At 32.9% G+C, this 22,861-nt stretch overlaps 1 protein-coding gene and 1 non-coding gene across 2 annotated transcripts; one reads left to right on the forward strand and one right to left on the reverse strand.

The window, feature by feature from the left end:
* Positions 1-132: 132 nt before the first annotated feature.
* LOC149475087 (uncharacterized) lies at positions 133-11,578 on the forward strand. The gene is made up of 9 exons (XM_089713767.1): positions 133-328; positions 1,942-2,051; positions 2,828-3,689; positions 5,634-5,728; positions 6,764-6,874; positions 7,839-7,961; positions 8,329-8,523; positions 10,241-10,457; positions 11,481-11,578. Exons 1-9 carry the CDS (start codon positions 233-235, stop codon positions 11,562-11,564), a joined length of 1,893 nt encoding a protein of 630 aa, XP_089569893.1. The 5' UTR covers positions 133-232; the 3' UTR covers positions 11,565-11,578.
* Positions 5,136-5,209, reverse strand: TRNAN-GUU (transfer RNA asparagine (anticodon GUU)). Its single transcript has one exon. It is a non-coding gene; the product is annotated as a tRNA-Asn (tRNA).
* Positions 11,579-22,861: the final 11,283 nt, after the last annotated feature.

Below are 22,861 nucleotides of genomic sequence, written 5' to 3' on the forward strand. Positions count from 1 at the left end.
TTTTAGTTTATATTGTGTGAATGTAACAGCTCTTCCAAATATTCCAAAATATTCATATTCTTTAACATCATTTTATTTTACCTATCTGTGGTCATCTAAAAATTACAAAAGTCAAAAGATAATAAATGTCAGTGTTAAAAATGTAAACAAGTGATACATAATTTTTTACATTTAATATTACTCCATAAATTATAAATAATGAACTTAATTTAATTTAAAACATTAGAGAAGTATGTCTTCGTACTTGTGTTTCATATGTCATAGCACAGTTAATGATGAAACCAATGAAGAAACGCGAGAAAAATATAAAGAAGTCGTCGGTATTAACGTGAGTATTTTTTATAATTAAATCATTCAATATAAACGTTTAATCAAACGGTTACAAAACTTTCAAAAAAATCTTATTGCCCTAATTTTTTAGAGGAATATCCTGTTAAGACCCACCCAAAATGTCAGATAGTTCACAGAATCAGATCAAAAGAATTTTTAAAGTGAAACTTTTATTACATCGTCTCAAACTTTTTGGTCTGTGTAGCGCATGTCGCGTGTATCGCGGCTGCCGAGTAGGTATACCTACTCGGCAGCCGACCGTCACGCGACATGCGCTACACAAAGCAGTGTTCGGAACCGTTCGAACAGTTTCACTTTTACCGTGGTTTCATAAAACCACACAACATTTTTTCTCTTAAAGTCAGAAGAACCTTTAAGGTCCAATTTCCACTACTGGCAAAGAATTCCCGTTGATTTTGTCTCTTGTGTTCATATTTGCCTATCCTAAAATGTAATTTAAAAGAACATAATCTATCAGGTAAAACATAAGTTGATAAGAACATAATATGTTTCTTACTCGTTCAATTTAAGCAACTCAACAAATTTTGATTATACTTGGCAGTTGTGTAGTTAATCTATAAAATACATTAACTATAGAAATGGAGTTTATCTATTACTTATATATGCAGGGTTACTGGTAATTAGACCGGATCCTTTTAAAAGGTGGTAGGGGAGGTTATTTGCAACAATTAGACTGAATATTGTTATATCCGGAAATGGCTCAATTTGAGATATTATTTTTTTAAGAAAATCCAGTTTCACTACTTTAAAATTAAATTAAAAAAAAATTATGAATCGATTTTAAATTTCTTTACAGTTTTAGAGAAACCTTGTTATACCTCTTAATAATAAATAATAATAGCGTACTCTCCAAGTCGCTTCCACGAATCGCGGTCTTGTCCTAATGAGAACCAGTCATTTTTAAATTGGTGAAGTTCATCTCGCCATCTCTTCTTCGGCCTGCCGCGACGTCTTCTATGTGTTCCTGGGCTCCACAAAGTGGTTATCTTGGCCCACAGTTCGTCCGGCATGCGACTTATGTGCCCTGCCCAACTCCATTTCAACGCAGCGGCTTTTTGCGCTACATCGGCAATTTTAGTTTTGGAGCGTTTTGAGCGCCTTTGCTCAGCATTGGGACACGACAGGCTGATATAATAATAATAATAATAATAGCGTACTAATGTGGATCCATCTAGAAACTAGAGGCGGTTTCATATTTTTTCTTAAAAAAATAAATATAAAAATAATAATATCTCAAAAATGAGCCATTTCCGGATATAACAATATACAGTCAAATTGTTGCAAATAACCTCCCCTACCACCTCTTAAAAGGATCCGGTCTAATTACCAATTTACACATACTTGTTTCGGGTTAAAATTTGCTATTTAATTATAATACCTAATCAACTCTCATTTGTATAATTTTAAGTTCTTTAACACCGTTTCTATAATTCTTTATTTTTGTCACTTACGTTGATCGGATAATGGTGTACCTTGTTATTGGCGTACTTAATTATTAATTATTCTTTATTGTATTATAAGCTGTAAGGTACCTTTTTATAAATAAATAAATAAATCTAAGTTACTTGTATTAATTTATGTCTTTCACAGCTGTGTCCCGACTCCCATCTCTGCTACATTTGCTGTCATGTGCTAAATAAGCTGTTCATGTTCAGATCTATATGTTTGAAGCGCAGCTTGGAGTATCCTGTGTTGTTCAGGTAAACCCTAATTCTTACTAATATTATTTTAAATGCGAAAGTGTGTTTGATTGTTTGGGCGAAAAGCTTGTAATTTTCCGCCCACAGCTTTGCCCGCGTTTTTAAGAAAAACCGCATAGTTTCCGTTCCTGTGGGATTTCAGGGATATAAAGCCTATGTCTTACTCTGGTTCTTCAGCTACCTACATACCAAATTTCATTGTAATCGGTTCAGTAGTATTTGCGTGAACGAGTAACAAATATCCTTCCGTTCATCCTCACAAACTTTCGCATTCAGAATATTAGTAGGATAATTACTCTAGGTAGTGTCCGTAGAGTCATGCGTTAATAACAGTATCGATTTTGATGATACATATTTACTATTTAGATACAGAAATAGAGCTTGGGAAAGAAAATACAGTAAGTAAGTACTTTTTCTCGCAAAAACAAAACTAATACATAGTGACTTAGGAGTTGAAAATATCTATGGGTAATGCCAATAGGCATTGGAATTTTATGTGGAATTTTGTGGGTATAATTTTAGTGTGTGGGTAAATTCACATGCAAATCTAAATCTATGTTTTGCAATCTTGTTGTGTGAAATACTTATTAGATCATTTTCTCATCACTTTTAAAAAGGATTAAAATTTTGTTTCTTATAATTTTTAGTATTGGGTTGATTATAATATCTAGTACATCACTGGTTAATTTCTTAAGTGTCGCATTCAATATTTGGTCAAGTGAACGAATGCTATGCGCTCTGCTGCATATTCTTAATTATAAATTACTCATTTTCAGTGAAAAAGGCACAATAAATCTGCACAGAAGCGACATAGAAATAAACATACTATGTCCCGAAGATTGCGATCAATACCAAGAAAAACAATACCAATATGAATACAACAATGATTTTAATGAAAATAACTTCAATGACAATCATTATATTAACATAAATAATGAATATGAATATAATGATAAACAATATGAAGTTAATAAAACAGAAAACATTCCAGATCATTACAATTATAATCATGATAATGATACGCTAAATAATGATGAGAAATTACATACAAATATTATAAACAAATATACATACGAACATTTTGAACACATGAATAATATTAATGATAGTAAAAATGATGAAATTCACGACATGGATGGTACTAAATGTGAAAATAATGAAATGATAAATGTTAATGAAATTAATAATGATACAGTAAGAGCCGAAGTAAATAATGATGTACCCGAACTTTATGAAGACGAAAGCGAAGATAGACTTATTATAAACACGGATGATGATAAATCAGTTAATGACAATGATACAATTGATCTCAACTATCAAAATGGTGATGAAAAACTAGATGATCAAAGTCCACCCTTAATAAATGAAGTTAATGCAACAAACACAGAAGAAAATCTAAATGAAATTAAAATTGAAGATGGTATTCCTAAACTTGATATAGAAGTAACAGTAAAAAAGAAAAAGACAAAGAAGAAAGGTTTTAAAAAGGTAGTTCGGACTTTAGAAGAGCAGAAAGCGGAATTGGAGAGGAATAGAAAGAGTAGGAAATATATAGAGGCTGAGTTTAAATGTTATAATTGTGCTCTCGGGTTTTTGTTTAAGGATACTTATCAAGCTCATATGATGCGGCATGAAGAGGTAAGTAATCTTATGAGTATCAAAATCTAATGTATTAAGAATTTACAATAAAATGTTACATTATTACATCAAATTTAATACCTTTTTTAATTGTTTTATCTATGACTCGCTCGTCTCCTCGGCTTTTTCGTAGAAATAATGGCTATAGCACTCAGAGATTATGTTGTATATGTCGTGGCCATATCGTAGATTTGCTCATTTCATGATATGATCGATAATTTCACGAAATGGTCGCATTTCATGAAATGGCCAACATAGTTTGATCAGATCGTTAAATCGTCAACGTTTCACGATTTGGCCATCCACATTTGGCCGGATCGTATAAAATATAAAGAGTCCATAAAATATGAAAATTCAGAATATTCTAAAAACTTGTTTAATTTCATTTAAGTTAGTGCCGCGGCAGCGGCCGGCGAATGCCAGAAGCGAATGGTTTTTGCAATAGAAAACAGTTAGGTTAGGTTAGGTTAGACTTTGATAAACAACGCACGAGCCGAGCGAGCAAAGCGAGCGTGCCGCGGCAGCGGCCGGCGAGTGCCAGAAGCGGATCGCTTTTTAAAAAACAAACAATTATAATAATATAGTAGGATATATAAATATATATCCTAAAAGAAAAAATGCGGCTTCAATTATTTTATTTATGACGCATTTTTTCTTCAATACATATAAGATATCCACATTTTCCATAGAACTCGAACCGTCGTAAATTCTTTGCTATTTTAACTGTGAATAATTAAATTTTCGCCAGCGGCCGCCATCTTATCACATAAACACAGAGCTTGCAGCGCCTCTACCAATGATTAATGTAACTATTTTACGATATGATCAAATAATTTTGATCATTTCATGAAAAAACCGCGCGTTTAGTTGGCCACATCGTGAAACGATTTCTTATCATTGATCTGCTCAAGCCACATCATGATATGGCCAAACTAAATTGGCCATTTCACGAAATGCGACCATTTCGTGAAATGGCCAATCATATCATGAAATGAGCAAATTTACGATATGGCCACGACATATACATGCAACGGGAAAGGATTTTTATGGTTAAGTAGTTTCTGAGATTAGCTTGTTCAAAGAAATAAACTCTCCAGATTCACTTTATGTATGGTGTAAGAGAAATAAACAGTAGTTTCCAAGAAATCGTACAGTTGTACTTTAAAACATAAAAATTCTTAAATATAATACATATAATCATTTATCAGCTGTGCAAACATTATTTATTAACTTTAATACAATTTCACACATTTTTCAATGAAAAACATTATAAACTTGAATATAAAGTTAATAATTATTATATCATCTACTGCTTATCAGTACCAAATCATTATAATGTACCTTATCAATAGATAAAAAAATACATAAAACCATACCTTTATAGGTATATGAGTTTATACTCGAATTTTTATATTATTACTTGAAAAAAAATATAAAAAGTATTTACGCCCCCGGGTGGGCTCGAACCACCAACCTTTCGGTTAACAGCCGAACGCGCTAGCCAATTGCGCCACGGAGGCGATGGGAGGTAGTTTGAAAATAGCGTTTATTTTATACATAGAATAAAATATATTATGTTAAGGTGCGTTCCCACTATGTCGTGACGACAGTTAATCGTGCAGTTTTTAAGTATCGTGGCATAAATATTTGAACAGCCACGGTTTTATTAACTTCAAAAAAAGGAGGAAGTTTTGAATTCGACTGTAATTTTATGCTTTATTACATCAGAACTTTTGACTGGATGAACCGATTTTGATTATTCTTTCTTTATTGAAAAGCTGATCATGTGCATGTGGTTCCATTTTGGCTTAGTTCTGACAACTTGAAGGCGGTTTTAGCTTTTTGTTAACAAAAATAATTATATTTCCCAAATTAACAGTTTTAAAGATTTATTTATTATAATGATATTTCCAAAATAAATAGATTTTTTATGTATATTTTCAGTCGAACGGCGAATACCGGTGTGATACATGTACGCTACGATTTTCTACGCACGCACTCCTGCGCACGCATATTGCTTCGCACACGGATGTTTACAGGTAGAGTTATTATTTATTCTAATATAATGTATTATAGTCCTAATCTACAGGGTGTCCCACTATTGGTATACTAAGCGCGAAGGAACTTGTAGTTTTACATACACTGATCACGTAAAAAATACTTAATCAACAAAATTACGTCAAAAATTTTTTGCTAAATTTTTCCTGAAAATCCATGTTTTCTTCTCTAACTTCGCGCAGCCGGCATTTACCGCTTCTCTAATATGAGCATTTTGTCTATGAAAACATAATCTTAAACGATAGCTCACGTGCGGGTGGCAAGGTTGGGCGGGTTGCTTGATAAGGGTGTACACATAGAGTTTTAGGAATTCATCTATTTGAAAAAAAAAATGCGTCTGGAATTTTATAAGTATTTTTACGTACTCAGCGTATGCAAAACTATAACCTCCTTTGAGTTAGTATACCAACAGTGGGACACCCAATAATAAATAGGAGTGTCTGTTTTTAATATTGAAATAACAGATTTTTACTAAATGCATATGGATGTATACACTGTACATATACCAAAATAGTAATTTTTACAATTTTTGTATGTCTTTCTGTCTTAAAATATTAAACGCTCTCGCTCTAAAAAGTACGAAAGAAAAAAGTCTCCGCTGAAATACTAAAAAAAGAATAGACGTGATTGTACGCCAATAACATTTTATTTGATTAATTATTACTAGCTTACCGCCCGCGGCTTCGCCCGCTTTGTCTAAAACCTAATAAATTATATACTAAAACCTTCCTCTTGAATCACTCTATCCATTAAGAAAAACCGCATCAAAATCCGTTGCGTAGTTTTAAAGATTTAAGCATACAAAGGGACATAGGGACAGAGAAAGCGACTTTGTTTTATAATACGTAGTGATTATAAATCTGCTTTTGCTACAGTGCTAGGTGGCATACGACCACGGCTTTCTTTTTGTATACTTACAACAGACAGATTTATTTAAACTTTGTACACTTATCAAAAATTTTAAGCGTGTTTAGTTTCTTGAAACAATATTTATTCAGATATTGTTTTGACAATAGGTGCCAAATATGCGGGGACACTATGGGCCCGAGGGCCAAACGGACCCACGGCTGTGGCCAAACTAAACCCGTCGAGAGTGTGGCGTGTCCGCAGTGTGGGAATTTGTTTAGGTAAGTTAATATTTAAAAAAATAACAAAATAAAAACATGTAGGTGTAAAAAAAATGTGTGCGTATACTAGTGTACACACGTAAGAAGTGAAACTTCTTTATGACCTTATTTTTCAAAAAATAATCCATACTAATATTATAAATGCGAAAATAACTCTGTCTGTCTGTCTGTTACTCAATCACGCCTAAACTACTGAACCAATTTGTATGAAATTTGGTATGGAGATATTTTGATATCCGAGAATGGACATAGGCTACCTTTTATTGCGAAATATGTACCACGGGCGAAGCCTCTAGTTTTATATAAGTATTTATTTAAAATTATATATGTATGTTTATCAGCCATCTGATTTCCATAACACAAGCGAAAAGCTTAGTATGGATCGTGCCGTGTGTGAAAATTGTCCTGAAATATTAAAAAAAATATATTCATAATAAAATTTGCTTACAATTTAAATGTATTGGGAAAAAAAGAAACTAAAATAAAATATTCATTGAAACTAACTCCTTATTTCGTAGCAGTAATGTTCAAATTCTATTGTAGAGTCTGGCCAGCCAAAGCTGAACCCAGTAAAGGGTGGCAAATTTAAAAAATATGGACCTGGTAACATCGGCTTTAGTAGGAAAGAAAACATTTTGATACTTTTAATATTCATAAATGTGATCATAGTATATAGGTACATTAGGTACACAACACAGCAGGATTTAAACGTTATTAAAGCAAATGGTTTGAAATGTTTTCAACAAAACTGACAATTAACTACGCAGAAACGCCATGATGACATTCCATAGTGTGGCCGCTACAAAAAACACTGGGTTCAGCTTTGGCTGGCCAGACTCTATCGGTCATTAACAAACTCTGCCTGATACACACGTAGGCAGAGTTTATTTGCGGAAAATCTTTGAACTTGACTTTGAGTCAAGTTGTATATTGTAGGTACGTCAATTATGTGTTTTTCTTGCAGAGACGCAAACGGCTTACAACAGCACATACGCAGAGTTCACACGAAAACATCGAACCGCCTGCACTCCTGTACTGTTTGTAATGAGAATTTTACGAATCAGTCAGTTCTGAGGACTCATATGATGTGAGTAGATGTAATTATTACTTATTTATTGCATTATTATACAAATAACTAGCTTTCCGCCCGCGGCTTCGCCCATTTTCACAGAAAAACCCGCATAGTTCCCGTTCCCGTGGGATTTCCGGGATAAAACCTATCCTATGTGTTAATCCCAGTTACCCTCTATGTGTGCTAAATTTCATTGTAATCGGTTCAATAGTATTTGCTCTTTAACAGTAACAAACATCCATACATACATACAAACTTTCGCATTTATAATATCAGTAGGATTAATTTAATAATAGAAACAACAAGCTGTGATAAAACTTTAATAAATATTTTTTATCTCATTTTCATACAAATTGCTAAACCGAAATCGATGCGATGCCAGAAAGCACATAAAACGAAAGTTCCAATGCGACCAGTGCCCCAGAATATACAGCAGTCCATATACACTGAAACAACATAAAAAAACACACGAATTAAACACGGAACGTTATTACTGTTCCCATTGTGATGTGGTTTTTAATTCGAGGAAGAGCCTGCTAGCGCATAAAAGGAATACCGTCGCCCATCAGAATACAGTGTATGTATTTTTATATTTTATTTTAAAATTTTTATTAGATTTTTTGAAGTGAAACTTTTTTAGGCGCGTTGAGAGTAAAAGTTTAAGGTTGCGTCATGGCAATACCGTCACGCCATAGAGTAAGGCGACGATTTTGGTATCTTTAAATCTTGCCAAAGAAGTTTCACTTCTAACACGTGTGCTCACACATGCTCTTTTTTATATCTAAGCATAGGTGATATATAAATATAGGTAAAAAGCAAAAATAAATATAAAAATTTCATCAAAATCAGTTCAGTAGATTTTGAATAAAAAAACATGAATGTTTTTAGTTAAAACTAGCGGTCCGCCCCGGCTTCGCCCGTGGTACATATTTCGCAATAAAAGGTAGCCTTTGTTCTTTCTCAGGGTCTAAAGATTATCTGTGCCAAATTTCATCAAAATCGGTCCAGTAGTTTATGCGTGAAAACCATACATACATTCATACATACATACAAACCTTTCCTCTTTATAATATTAGTATAGATTTACACATAGAATTATTCAACTGATAGTCATTTGTACTTGTATACATACACTGTATTAAACTACTACATATTTGTATTTGTATATTTGACAGACCGGTTGGCTTGGTTGGTAGTGGCCCTGCCTTCCAAGCCAGAGGTCGTGGGTTCGATTCCCACCCGGGGCAAATATTTGTGTGATGAACAAAGATGTTTGCTGTGTCTGGCTGTTAATTATCTATATAAGTCTTTATTTAAAACTAGCGGTCCGCCCCGGCTTCGCCCGTGGTACATATTTATTATTTACGTTTTCTCTACGTAAAAACCATCCTCGTACTTCAAGGAATATAATAAAAAAAGAATTATCGAAATCGGTTTAGCCGTTCTCGAGTTATGCGCTTACCAACACATTTTGCGATTCATTTTTATATATAAGAAGATTATATATGTACGTTTATCAGCCATCTGGTTTCCATAACACAAGCGAAAGCTTAGTGTGGGATCAGATCGTGCCGTGTGTGAAAATTGTCCTGAAATATTTATTTCTTTATTTAATATGATATGACATTCTATTCACTTACAGAATATTTTAACAATTAATTAATAAGTAAACTGACATTACCTACATTTTCTAAAAATCTATGACATTTACCCATTTCAATCTTAAATATGGACCATTCAATAATATTTTGTGCTTGGTATAAACTATAAAATAATAATAATGATATAAATGTATAAATCGGTTTAATAATTAATTATCTATGTAAAACATTTTTAAAAATTGTACGCCACATGGCAGATCACAGCGGATCACTTCATACAATGTAATAACCCATAAAGCGCGTCACACACGGTGAAGATACTATAATATTTTATGTTAAGATTCTCTAATATAAAATATTACAGTATCTTAAGGTATCCGGTATCAGCGTTCTGACCATCATTTTTCTTTTTGTCATTGCGTACTAAGACGCCTGTAGAACCGCCATCCTGTTACAAATGACCCGAAATTTTGTGTCAGTGTTTCGGGTCATTTGTATTTAACAGGATGGCGGTTCTAAAGGAGCTAGTACGCAATGACAAAAAGAAAAATGATGGTCAGAACGCTGATACCGTATACCCTGTAATATTTTATAGTAGAGAATGTTAACATAAAATATTATAGTATCTTCACCGTGTGTGACGCGCTTAATACCTGTGACTCACAATAAATAATTTGAATTTGAATTTGACAGTTTGGAATGTCCGCTGTGCGCGCGCGTGTGTGCGTCCCGTCCCGCGCTGCTCGCACACGCACGCACACACGCACGCACACACGCGCGCACACACGTGTGCGCTCAGTGCGGCCGCGACTACAGCGCGAGACGGACGTTAGTTAGGCACATGAAGACGCATACCGGGGAAGTTAATGTTCGTATGGCTGTTTGTCACCTGTGCGGGAATAGTTTTAAGGTGAGTTTTATGTTAGAACTAGCTTCCGCCCACGACTTTGTACGTGCATCCCCGTTTTTCCCCGTTCCCGCAAGAATTTCGGGAAATCCTTTCTTAGCGAATGCCTACGTCCTAACATCTATCTACCTGCATGTCAAATTTCAGCCCGATACGTCCAGTGGTTTGGGCTGTGCGTTGATAGATCACTATATCAGTCACCTTTGAGTTTTATATACCTATATAGATATGGAAATAAGTTCAGTAGATCCAATAACTATGAAAAAAGTAGGAATTCAATTAATATTAATTGGAATTTAAATGTATGCATATGGAACAAATACTAATACGTATATATTTAATTAGTTTGTCCAATAATTGTGATTTGTGTTAATGTACCTAAAGAAAAACTGAAAAAAGTAGGAATTTAAATGATTTCTAGTCAAAATATGTTATGGATATGGAACAAATGCTAATATGTATATTATAATATCATATCGATTAAAATGTCTCAATACTCAAAATCTTATCAACTTAGAATGATTCGTTTTGCTTTATTGAAGTGAAACTTCTTTATCGGGGTTGGATAAAAATTTAGTGTAACATTTTTTTCGTTACGCGTGACATTTTTCCGCTACGCGCCATCTTTTTCTTATCCCTACCACGCGTGATTCGACGTACATATTTCTGTAAATTTGCATATTATATTAAACTAGCTTTCCGCCCGCGGCTTCGCCCGCGTATTCAAAGAAAAACCCGCAATGTTCCCGTGGGATTTCCGGGATAAAACCTATCCTTAAAATTCTTTCTTAGGGGACGCCTACGTTATGACATCTACCTGCATGCCAAATTTCAGCCCGATACGTCCAGTGGTTTGGGCTGTGCGTTGATAGATCACTATATCAGTCACCTTTGAGTTTTATATATATAGATTATTTTTTTAAAAATAAGGTGTACACTAGTACACGCACACATTTTTTACATAAGAACCTTTACACGCACACTTTTTTACATAAGAACCTTTCTAATCATTTTCTTATATTTCAGGGAACAAATAAACTGAACAGACATCTCAGGGAGAACTGCGAAAAAGCCAAACTTGAAGAACAACTCGCTTCTTTATATGAATAAATAATTCTGTGATATTTCTGTGTTTTATTTTTTATCATCCCTATCCCATACTCGTATTTTCAAATTCAAGTCAAATATTTCAAACACATATACCTAACACATATTACATTAAACGAGCGAATGCTCATTCTAAACCCAATATGTCAAAATCTTTTAGTATAAACAGGCGTAGAGCATTCTTTCGTTGTTCTTAGTGCGTTCAAAAAGATTCTATGCAATGTTCTAGTACTGAACAACACTGAATACGAGTTTTCGTTTACACTAAAAGATCACGAAATACTGCTCTTGCTCTATGTTTAGTTCTTTTGATGTAGATGCACCGTTACATCTATGAATATGAACGTCAAACGTTTCTTTTTTATGGTACACTTCCTTTAATAAAATTCATGAAAAAAGTTTCTGGAAAATTCTCATACACATACACACAACATTCGATCTTTAAAAACGGCAAACACACGCACACACGATTTGATGTCAAAGTGAGATGGCATGATTCAACCACATTCAACTATAGTGAGCACATCGTGAGAAAAAGACGGGTTGCACTCCGGGAGTGCCGGCAGAAGTAAAACTTGATTATTAACGTTCAGCATGTTTGATATTTTGGAATGGTATCCGTCTTACGCATGGAATATAAGGGCTAAAAAAAAAATTATAAAACATCCATCTTACGCTTTTTCGATCAGGCCACGTGTCCTGACGCGAGTTTAAGATTTTATACCCAACGCCGCTAAAGAAGTTTTCAACTATGTAGTAACCTATCTACACCTTTTTACTTATAACTAGCTGTGCCCGCGACTTCGTCCGCGTGGAATAGTGACTGCATAGTAGTTACTAATTAACACACAATTATTGAGTAAACACGTCTTGAAACACGTACTACCATAAACAACTAAATTATAAGTACTTACAGATTACAGTTAAGAAATAAAATAAATAATTGATAACAACGTTATGTCGGTCTAGATCGGTTTCAGGATTAGCAATCCTCGCACACTCATATATTTTATCTGCCCGAATCCTTTCGACTAACCAAATTAAAATGTGTGCATGCTGCAAGCCAGATTGTTGTCATTCGATTGAATACATCCATCATTGAATAATCCCAAAGATGTGTTCCATTAATGTAACTCATCAGTGATCAGATTTTTTGCTTGAAAACACGTGTGGTGATGTCGTGCCGATCACTTGATATTTGTCCGGGAAGCAGCAGTTGAATAATTTCCATCCATTTCGGATTACATAAAAATGTAATGAATAAATCTGGCCGCCCATAATGACGAACATATTATTATGTCATTGCATCTTGCGCAATGCGCATATTCACTTGGGCTACCTGTGTATGTCGCCGGTAAAATAATCAATAGACCAACATTTTCTGCACCTTCTTCTGTGCTAATTGCATCGCATAAATGGATGTAATCTTCAAAACGCAATTTAGCTTGTTTATAGCAATTTGATAGCAATATTGTTGACGCAGTCGACGAAATCGCAACAAATAATTGTCAGAATTTTTACATTTTTATAGATTTTTTTTATTATTTAATCGAACTAAACTTCTTGGTTAGTTTCCCCACCAAAAATACCTTATTAATTTCTGAAAACACGCGTAAACACAAACATTTGAGGAATTTTTATGTATCTGCTTTTATTGCACTTTTTAATAATTGATTTTAAAATAAATACAAACAATATTTATTTACCCTTTTTAATTTTTTATTATTTTACACATAATACATTTTTGAACGCATGAATGTCAAACATTATTTTCCGTATTTGACAGGATTGACAACTAATGATTGACATATACGAAAATCAAAATTTTGGGAAAATATTTATTCGTCTAGTTTTTGTTGTTTTTATGATTTATTCTTCTTTTCTGGACGGAGACAAATCCAACGAATCTAAAACCATGAAAATTGGTTCAGCAGAACTCGAGTTATAAGTGTTGGAACATACAGACTTTCTTTTATATATTATATAGATATACAGTCGAAAGTGTTAGTAGTCCGAATCATCACAAATCATTTCGGTCACTATGAGTGCCGGCGCAGATATGCCGAAGCGCAGCGCAGAGCATTTTTTATTATCAAACAATTATCGACGATAAAATTCAAAATCAAATAACAACAATTTATTCCGGGGAGCATCAAAGCTCTTTACGCGCGTGGAAAAGAGGCGCGCTTTTCAATGAGGACAATGTCGATAATAGTTTGTCAATGAAAAATGCGCTGCGCTGCGCTAAGCCCACGCTAAAGCCATATCTGCGCGGCCATTACGGGACAATTGATTAAAAATGGGTCATAATAAGCGGAGTCTTAATAAAAGTATTCTACTGTATTCTGTGTGTATCATTGATATGAGTTAAAACAACAAGGCTACAAATAAAACACAACCCAATTCAAACAATTTATTCAACATTGCAGCAAATTGAAACACTGTAGCGCCGCAAACGCTACCAAACTGTAATTTTCCATAGATTTTAACGATAATTTTATTTAAAATGTCGCTACAAATGACGATCACGTCACGTGTCTTTAGTGTAGTTACATTGCGGCTTGTGTCAAATTTACAAAAAACTAGCGCCCGCGGGTTCGTGCGCTATAGTCAACCTATTAAATTTAAATTTAACCTTTCTTGACAATCACTCTATCTATTAAAAAAGCCGCATGAAAATCCGTTACGTAGTTTTAAAGATTCTATACATACTTTAATATTATAAAGCTGAAGAGTTTGTTTGTTTGAACGCGTTAATCTCGGGAACTACTGGTTCGATTAGAAAAATTATTTCGATGCTAGATAGCTCATTTATCGAGGACTATAATATATCATCTCGCTAAGACTAACAGGAGCGGAGCACTGCGGGTAAAACCGCGGAGCAGAGCTAGTGGGGATATATGGACAGAGAAAGCGACTATTTCATATAATTAATGTACCTAATGAAGTATTGAGGAAATGTTCATACACATAATAAATCCATACTAATATTATAAATGCGAAAGTAACTCTGTCTGTCTGTCTGTTACTCAATCACGCCTAAACTACTGAACCAATTTGCATGAAATTCGGTATGGAGATATTTTGATACCCGAGAAAGAACATAGGCAACTTTTTACCCCGGGACTTAGTATAAGTTTTATCCCGGAAATCCCACGGGAACTATGCGGGATTTTCTTTAACTGCGCGGGCGAAGCCCGGGGCGGAAAACTAGTATATGAATAGAACACAAATTTATTTAATTCATTTTTTATTCAAGATTGCAACAAATTGAAACATTGTAACGCGGCAAATGCTACCAAACTGTAATTTTCCATAGACTTAACGATAATTTTATTCAAAACGTCACTACACATGACGATGACGTCACGCTTCTCCTGTTTATGGTACACTTCGGCTTGTGACAGATTCCACTTTTTCCGCCATATTTCTGTTAAAGTGGAGCGTTTTAGAATTTTTTCGTTTTGACTCTGTTGTGAAGTTTGGCTCAAGTTTGTAGTGTGCTTTTTTAGTAGTACCTGGGAAATTAATAATATTTTTTTAATAAATATTATATTATCATAGTGACCGCCTCCTCGGTACAGTGGTTGACGCGTGAGCGTAGAACCGAGGGGTCCTGGGTTCGATTCCCGGTGGAGACGAAAAAAAAAATGTCTCGGTCTGGCAGGACACAGAAGGCTGATCACCTACTTGTCCCTAAAGAAAAATCGATCAGTGAAACAGATGTATGAATAATGCATCTGCCCCTTACCCCACTACGGGGACACGGGACTTCACTTTATATTATCATAGTGTTACTTTTATTTTCAAGTGAAACATTTGAAGTGAAACTTCTTTAGGCGCATTGAGAGTAAAATTTCAAGGTTTACTCTCAACGCGCCTAGAGAAGAAGTTTCACTTCTGACACGTCGTGTGCTTGGCACACATGTGTTTTTTTTTCTATTACCTAGGTATTGATAATATATCCCATAGATATTATTTTGTTACAGTATGATTTTTTTTACGATTATTTACAATTTTATCATAAAGAAACTAATACATTTTTACTATAGATTTCTACTTTCTAGTTTTTACCTCCAATAAATGGAAAATGAAGCACAAATTCTCAGCTGTATTTATATTTTCCAATTCAACATGGCTGCCCTTTTCCAGACGTTCGTGGAAGCTTTCCAGAATTTTCGTTATTTTCTCTATTGTAAATTTTATTATATTTTGCGATTTATTTAGAAGAATAAGGCGATCGATGCTTTCGTCATTTTTTAAGAACTGAAATAAATTTACACTATTATTTATTATCTATACTAATATTATAAAGAGGAAAGGTTTCTAATTAATAATTATGTATGTATGTATGTATGATTTTCACGCATAAACTACTGGACTGATTTCAAAAATTCTTTCACCATTAGAAAGATGCATCTTCACTGAGCAACATAGGCTAGGTTTTATCCAGGAAATCCCGCGGGAACGGGAACTATGCGGGTTTTTCTTTGAAAACGCGGGCGAAGCCGCGGTTGGAAAGCTAGTGGTTAATAAAATTGAACATTTTGCATCCGCACTGTAATATTGTAAAAGCTAAAGTGAGTTTGTTTCTTTTTGTCTTTCACATCGCAAAGCAGTAGCATACCAATATTATAAAGCTGAAGAGTTTGTTTGTTTGAACGCGCTAATCTCGGAAACTACTGGTACGATTTGAAAAATTTTTTCGGTGTTAGATAGCTCATTTATCGAGGAAGGCTATAGGCTATATATCATCACGCTAAGACCAACAGGAGAGGAGCCACGGGGGCGAAACCGCGCGGAGCAGCTAGTTTTATATATTTTTTTGTGTCTCGGGACAGTTAGGTGACTGGAAGGGTACTTTTTACCGCAGTACTCAGTCCATATCACTCCTATGTTTTTTTAATTACTCCAAAACTTATAAATTCCGACAGATGACGCTGTATTAAAATGTGACTTGTATAAAAATTGATAATTTTCTTTTAGTGGGAGAAGGAACAGCTAGCAATTTTTTAATACAAAAAGACGTGTGGCACTTGGGGACTGCCGCGGTAAAGCTATTGCATGCTATGCCTTCAAGCCACACCTCCGAGCCCGTCGGAGTGGGGAGCGTGAGGTTTTTTCGTTACGGAATTTCTCGATTCGGTCCCCGCGCTCAAGGCCTGCGATAGAAGCTATGCAATAGCTTAATAAAGTACATATATACAATTATTATGAAATGAAACACATAACATACCACATTATCATCATCAAAATCACCATTATAAATATTATGAAGTAGTTTATCGATAAATTCTAACATTTTTTCCAAAAATGTTGGATATTTCTCATCTTCGTGTAACCTGTCTATTAATAATCCTAGGACCTAGAATTTCACACTTTTTTATAAATTAAATCCTTAAAATTACTTTAATTAATAAATATATATCTAAGTATAATATCTATACTAATATTATAAAGCTGAAGAGTTTGTTTGTTTGTTTGTATGTTTGTTTGAACGCGCTAATCTCGGGAATTACTGGTCCGATTTGAAAAATTCTTTCGGTGTTAGATAGCCCATTTATCGAGGAAGGTTATAGGCTATATATCATCATGCTACGATCAACAGGGGTGGAGCCACGGGGGTGAAACCGCGCGGAGCAGCTAGTAATATTATAAATGCGAAAGTAAGTCTGTCTGTGTCTTTTTCACGCTTCAAACTATAAGCTTCAAACACTGAACCGATTAGTATGAAATTTGGTCCAGTGATAGTTTGAGACCTAACAAAGGTCATAGATTAGGTTTTATCCCGATATAGTAACACATATAACAAATTTAATTTAAATAAATAATAAAAATAATTACCTTAGCTACTTCGTAGTTAATTTCCATCGTAGATACAAGTAAGGGACATTGGGAAAGGTAAGAAAACAGGCAGTGAGATGATTGGTTCAGCCATAAGCTAGATTGTGACGCTAAAATGTAAAAAATAAATGAAATATGTACTTATATATCAAATAATAATAGTTAAAAAAACTAAAAAACACGCTTTTTATAGAAAACCGAACTAAAAAATAGAAAATTTTTATCAAATTAGTGTATTGTCATCGGTCCTCAATAAATCTACAAAGTTTGAACGAAATCTGGCCGTTTAAAGTGGGTCAAAATCGCGCCCAAAGAAGTCGGTTACAAACAAACAAACATACAGGTGAAGCTAATATAAAGCGTGTAAAAATAAAAAATAGACGAATTCCATTTCTTTGAAATTTCAATTGTAATATTATAAAGCTGAAAATTTTGTTCGTTCGTTTGCTTGAACGCCCTAATCTCAGGAACCTTAGATAGTCCATTTAACGAGGAATGCTAAATGCTATATTTAATCACGTTTAGACCAATAGAAGCAGAGCAATGCGGGTAAAACCGCGGGGTACAGTTAGTACGGGGTATAGTCGTTATTGAGTTAGAAGTTAGTTCTCTAAATACAGCCTTCTTATCAATCATGTATTACAAAAAATCGAATCATGATTTTTTCTCAACTATACAGTGTGTCCGGACATGACATACCGATATTTGAAGGGGCTATTCTCCAGGTATTTTTATCGACAATTCAACCCCTCTACAGTCCCCTACCTCACCCCCCTCAAAATGGCAAACCTATCAATTCGGATAGTGAATTTATGAAAATTGTAATAACTTCGAAAGTGAGTGTCACAAAATACTAAATTTGGTTTTATTTGAACAATAACAAGTTATTCTATGGACCACTAAACAAATTTAATTGATAAGAGTGATGAAACATACTTTAAAAAATTTGAAAACCATTTTGAGGGGGGTGAGGTAGGGGACTGTAGAGGGGTTGAATTGTCGATAAAAATACCTGGAGAATAGCCCCTTCAAATATCGGTATGTCATGTCCGGACACACTGTATAGATTATTCATTTTTAATAAATGGTCGATTTCATTTTTTCTTCAGTTTTCGACCGAAAAAAGAACAATTTAAAGATTTTTGTTCCAAAATGAATTAATTTTAATACCTGTAAGATACGACTCTCTAGAATTACTTTTATATCCCGAATCCGTTCCATGACTTTCGCTATGAATTCTATTTCTTTTATTTAAATAAATTTTTATTTTATTCAACTCTTCCATTACTTTAAAAGGAATTATTTCCGCTTGAGAGTCAGAAAGATCTTTCATTATTTCTGTATCACTATCCGATTCGAAAGTATTTCTTTCATTTACTTTTGTACTTTCATTTACTGTATTTCCCTCATTTATTAACTCATTTCTTCCGTTTACTGTATTTCTCTCGTTCGTTAATTCATTTCTTTCATTTACTGCATTTCTCTCATGTATTAATACATTCCTTCCAGTTACCGTGTTTTTCTCGTTTATTAATTCATTTCTTTCATTTATTTTTATTCCTTCATTTACTATATTTCTTTCATTTACAGTATTTTGATATTGTCCTCCATCGATACGATTAAATGGATCAGTATTAGATATTTTTGGTTGATTTATTTTTAAAATAGAGTTTTTAATTGCATTTTCGGAGCATATTTGATATTCGTTTTCTAAATGACTATTTATTTCTATATAAGGTTTTTCTATGTAATTCTGTAAGGTATTCATTTTGTTTATTTTTGTTTCAAACTCCATTTCTATATCATTTATTTTGGAAACTTCAGGTTTTGTCATATTTACCATTTTACTATCAGAATGGATTTTTGAAAATATTTCAGTATTATTAATAGGTAGTATATTATTAAATTCATATGTATTTTGTATGTTTTCTATATCTGCATTCATATGACTATCTTCATTTAAAGAATCCCTTGTATTTATACAAAATAATGAATCGGGATAATTTTGACTTGAATGACAAATTTTCGAATTTGATTTTGAATTCAAAATTAATTCACTTTGCGAACTGTTTTGACTAAAATCGGAGTAATTACGTTTTTTATAATTTAAATTCTGTATTTTGGAAGCAGAAGAATTATGTGAGGTGTTTAAAAATCCAAAGTCTAATGAAATGTTGTTTTCAGTTGGAAATTTATCTTTTGAGTTTCGTAAACTTAAATTTTCATATTCTTTTTGTAAGTATTTTCCAGAGATAGCCGATTCTTGGCTAGTTAGACTGAATAGTTGACTCTCTTGACTAAAAACGAAATCTTTGTGAGATCTTTGGTTCAAATCTATATTATATTTTTCCATATTAGATAATATATTTGTTTCACTCTCCATATATTTTATTTGGGAAACATTTAAATTGGTATTTTCTTCAGTATTTTCAGTATATTGTATTGGTTTAAGTTTCTTTCTTAAATGAACTTGAATACTTTGCGATTCTTCATTTGAATCCTGACCATTATCCTTTCTTATTTCTTCGTTCATAAAATTATATACTTTTGATTTTACTTCTTTGTCATTTATTATATTTGTATCAGTATCTTGGACATTAATATTATTATTATTTTGTAGATTTACATGTTGTTTCTGTTTATTAATTAAAAAGTTTTTAGTTATCACAAAATTATCTTGACTCTGGCTTATGTGAGTGTTATATTCAGGAAAAGCATGTAATGTGTATATTTCTGTTTCTTGTGAGTCATGTATATTAACATCTTTTATTACTTGTGTAGACTGGGTTTTATCTTTATTTAAAGTATTTTGCGTTTCGTTAATTGAAAAATCTTTTTGCAAATTGCTTTGTATTTTCGCTTTTATGTTATCATTATGGAATTTTGAATATCCAATGTCAGTATCGGTATTTATATTTGAATGTATTACTTCGTTTGCGGCTTGATTTTGTATGTTTGTTTGTGACACATTTGGTGTAGATGTTTCATTGGCAGCCTGCAAACAAAAAAAAAAAAACCAAACCTCTATAGTATTACTAAGATAGAATAAATTATGTACTAAGATAGAAGTATTTTAATTTGTATTTTAAGGTTTAAAATCGCGGTTCAAGATATCGGAGGCTTTAACAGTTAACTTTAGCAGTTAATATAGTTAACTATTCATGCTAAAATTTACCTAATTTCACGCTAAAATGTACCTACGTGATATGTACATGCATAGTCATAAAATACATTTTTAAAAGAAAGGTTAGACGTACATAAGTACTTGTAAGTACTGAACGACAAATATGAACGCCGATCTTATTTTAAAATCACTAAAGTATTTAATAATTATTTTATTACTAGATATTAAATATTTAATTCACATACCTCGTTTATATAATAAAGATAATACAATATTTTAGCAAAACATACCGTACTTTCCAGCTCTTGATTTTTCGCATAATTATCTAATATTTGCAATACATCTGCTAACGAATTTTGGTCCTCATTTTCAAAACCAGCTAAATCGTAATTTTGTAAAATCGTAATACTATCATTGGAATTTTCATTCAAATCAACCGAAACTGAGTTTAAACCATCACTTAAGTTAAAATCTTCTTCATCGACAGTTATATTTGATAAAGTTTCATCCAACTCTGATCCTCGTATTTTACATTGTAATTCAGATATATAATTTTCTACGCTTATATTATTTGGTTTAGTTCGTAAAACGGCCAATGCTACTGCTAAACGATACTTTTGTAGCATATGTGTTACTGAAATAAAAAATACGGTAATAAAAATACTTTGTTCAATTCAAACATTTTAAACAATTGTTAAAACTATATTTATTAATGTCCGTATTCAAAGTACCGTAATCTTCATCCATTTTAAGGTATTTTATATCAATATAAATTGTTATAAAATCATTTAAACTAAAACTATAAATAAAAATAAAATTATCAATAAAATATCGTAACTTTGATTTCGCGGTTAATCCAAATCTTGTCCACAGATAAAAGAAAGAATTTGGTTGAGCAGTTCTTTTTTTTTTAATTTTGACCTGACCACGACCTGACCATCATTAATATTTTTTTTTATTTAATTTAAAAGTCAGTTACGTACCGATTTTGACAGTCATTGACAAATTGATAATTATTTTGTAAACAAACATGTTTTGATTTTTATTAAACTCGTATAATTTGTCGCTCTAATGAATGGCATTATATACAATTTTATTTGGAATAAGTATTTTTATGATAGCATTGGTAATGGCAATAATTAAGAAAATGTTTTTTCATTGGAAAGAAGAGCATAAAATTGAAAGAACCACACCGTTAGCTGTGGAAAGGCCCGGTACATTATTTAAAAAACTTTCTTTTTTGATATGAATGTCTTCTTAGTAATTTATTCGTATATTAGAAGTTAATTCTATTCATCATCGATTTTAACTAATACCTATAACCCTATTCGGCGTGTTAGATTTTTTAAACTAACATTTACAAAATTTTTGAACTTGAAACATACGCACACTAATAAAATCTTTACTACATATTTAAATATGTATATAAGTATATAAATAACGAAAAATGTTCATTACTAATTAAGTCCCTCAATATTTTTGTAACAGGCAACATCGACTAATCATCAGACATTCTACACAATCGTGTACTCAATATTACTTTTTTATTTTTTATGAAAATTAAGGCTTTGGACAATTTTGAGAATATACTGAACTACAGAAATACTTTGACATATAGCTATTATTTAATTTATCTACCTAATTTATTTTCAGCTGTAAGTGTGATAATATACACTGATAAATGTGTGATGCAGAAGCGTCGCTACTCTCAAGATGTCAGCATCTATGACGTCATCAGCAAGAGTGATATCAGCCTGACGAAGCGGAATTTCGAACTTTGTGTTTAAGTTTTTTTTTAATAAACACTTGGCAATATTATTTTCTGAGTTTTTATATTTATCCTTATGTTACTGTGGAAATATCAGATTAGAAAATAGCCTAAGTCTCCTTATAACATCAGCTTTCTGTGAAAGTCCAGTCAAAATCGGTCCAGCCGTTCCAGAGATTAGCCGGAACAAACAGACAGACAAAAATTTAAAATATTACGATTTTGGTATATGTATCGTGTTTACATCCATACATACGGCTTAAGTAAAAAGCGGTTATTTTAATATTAAAAACGGACACTCCAATTGTATTATTGGTATAGGTAGGTAGGTGTTCTATCACTGTATAGTGCAGTATTTTAATCTATACTTACTAATATTATAAAGCTGAAGAGTTTGTTTGTTGGAACGCTCAAATCTGAGGAACTACTGGTCCGATTTGAAAAATTATTTCGGTGTTAGATAGGCCATTTATCGAGGAAGGCTATAGGCTATATATATCATCTCGCTAAGACCAACAGGAGCGGAGCAATGCGGGTAATAAGCGTTTGAAATAAAACAACCCA

The sequence above is a fragment of the Colias philodice genome, chromosome 31 (genome assembly GCF_061535455.1).
Source record: "Colias philodice isolate Cphi_HAF_F1 chromosome 31, ilColPhil1 Martin Lab GWU primary, whole genome shotgun sequence".
Classification (NCBI taxonomy): domain Eukaryota; kingdom Metazoa; phylum Arthropoda; class Insecta; order Lepidoptera; family Pieridae; genus Colias; species Colias philodice.

What these genes read in the sequence shown, in the direction of transcription:
- LOC149475087 (XM_089713767.1), top strand. Translation starts at nt 233, where the DNA reads ATGTCTTCGTACTTGTGTTTCATATGTCATAGCACAGTTAATGATGAA. An exon ending in CAGTGTGGGAATTTGTTTAG is followed by an intron (nt 6,875 to 7,838) that starts GTAAGTTAATAT and finishes TTTTTCTTGCAG; the next exon opens with AGACGCAAACGGCTTACAAC. An exon ending in GTCGCCCATCAGAATACAGT is followed by an intron (nt 8,524 to 10,240) that starts GTATGTATTTTT and finishes TGAATTTGACAG; the next exon opens with TTTGGAATGTCCGCTGTGCG.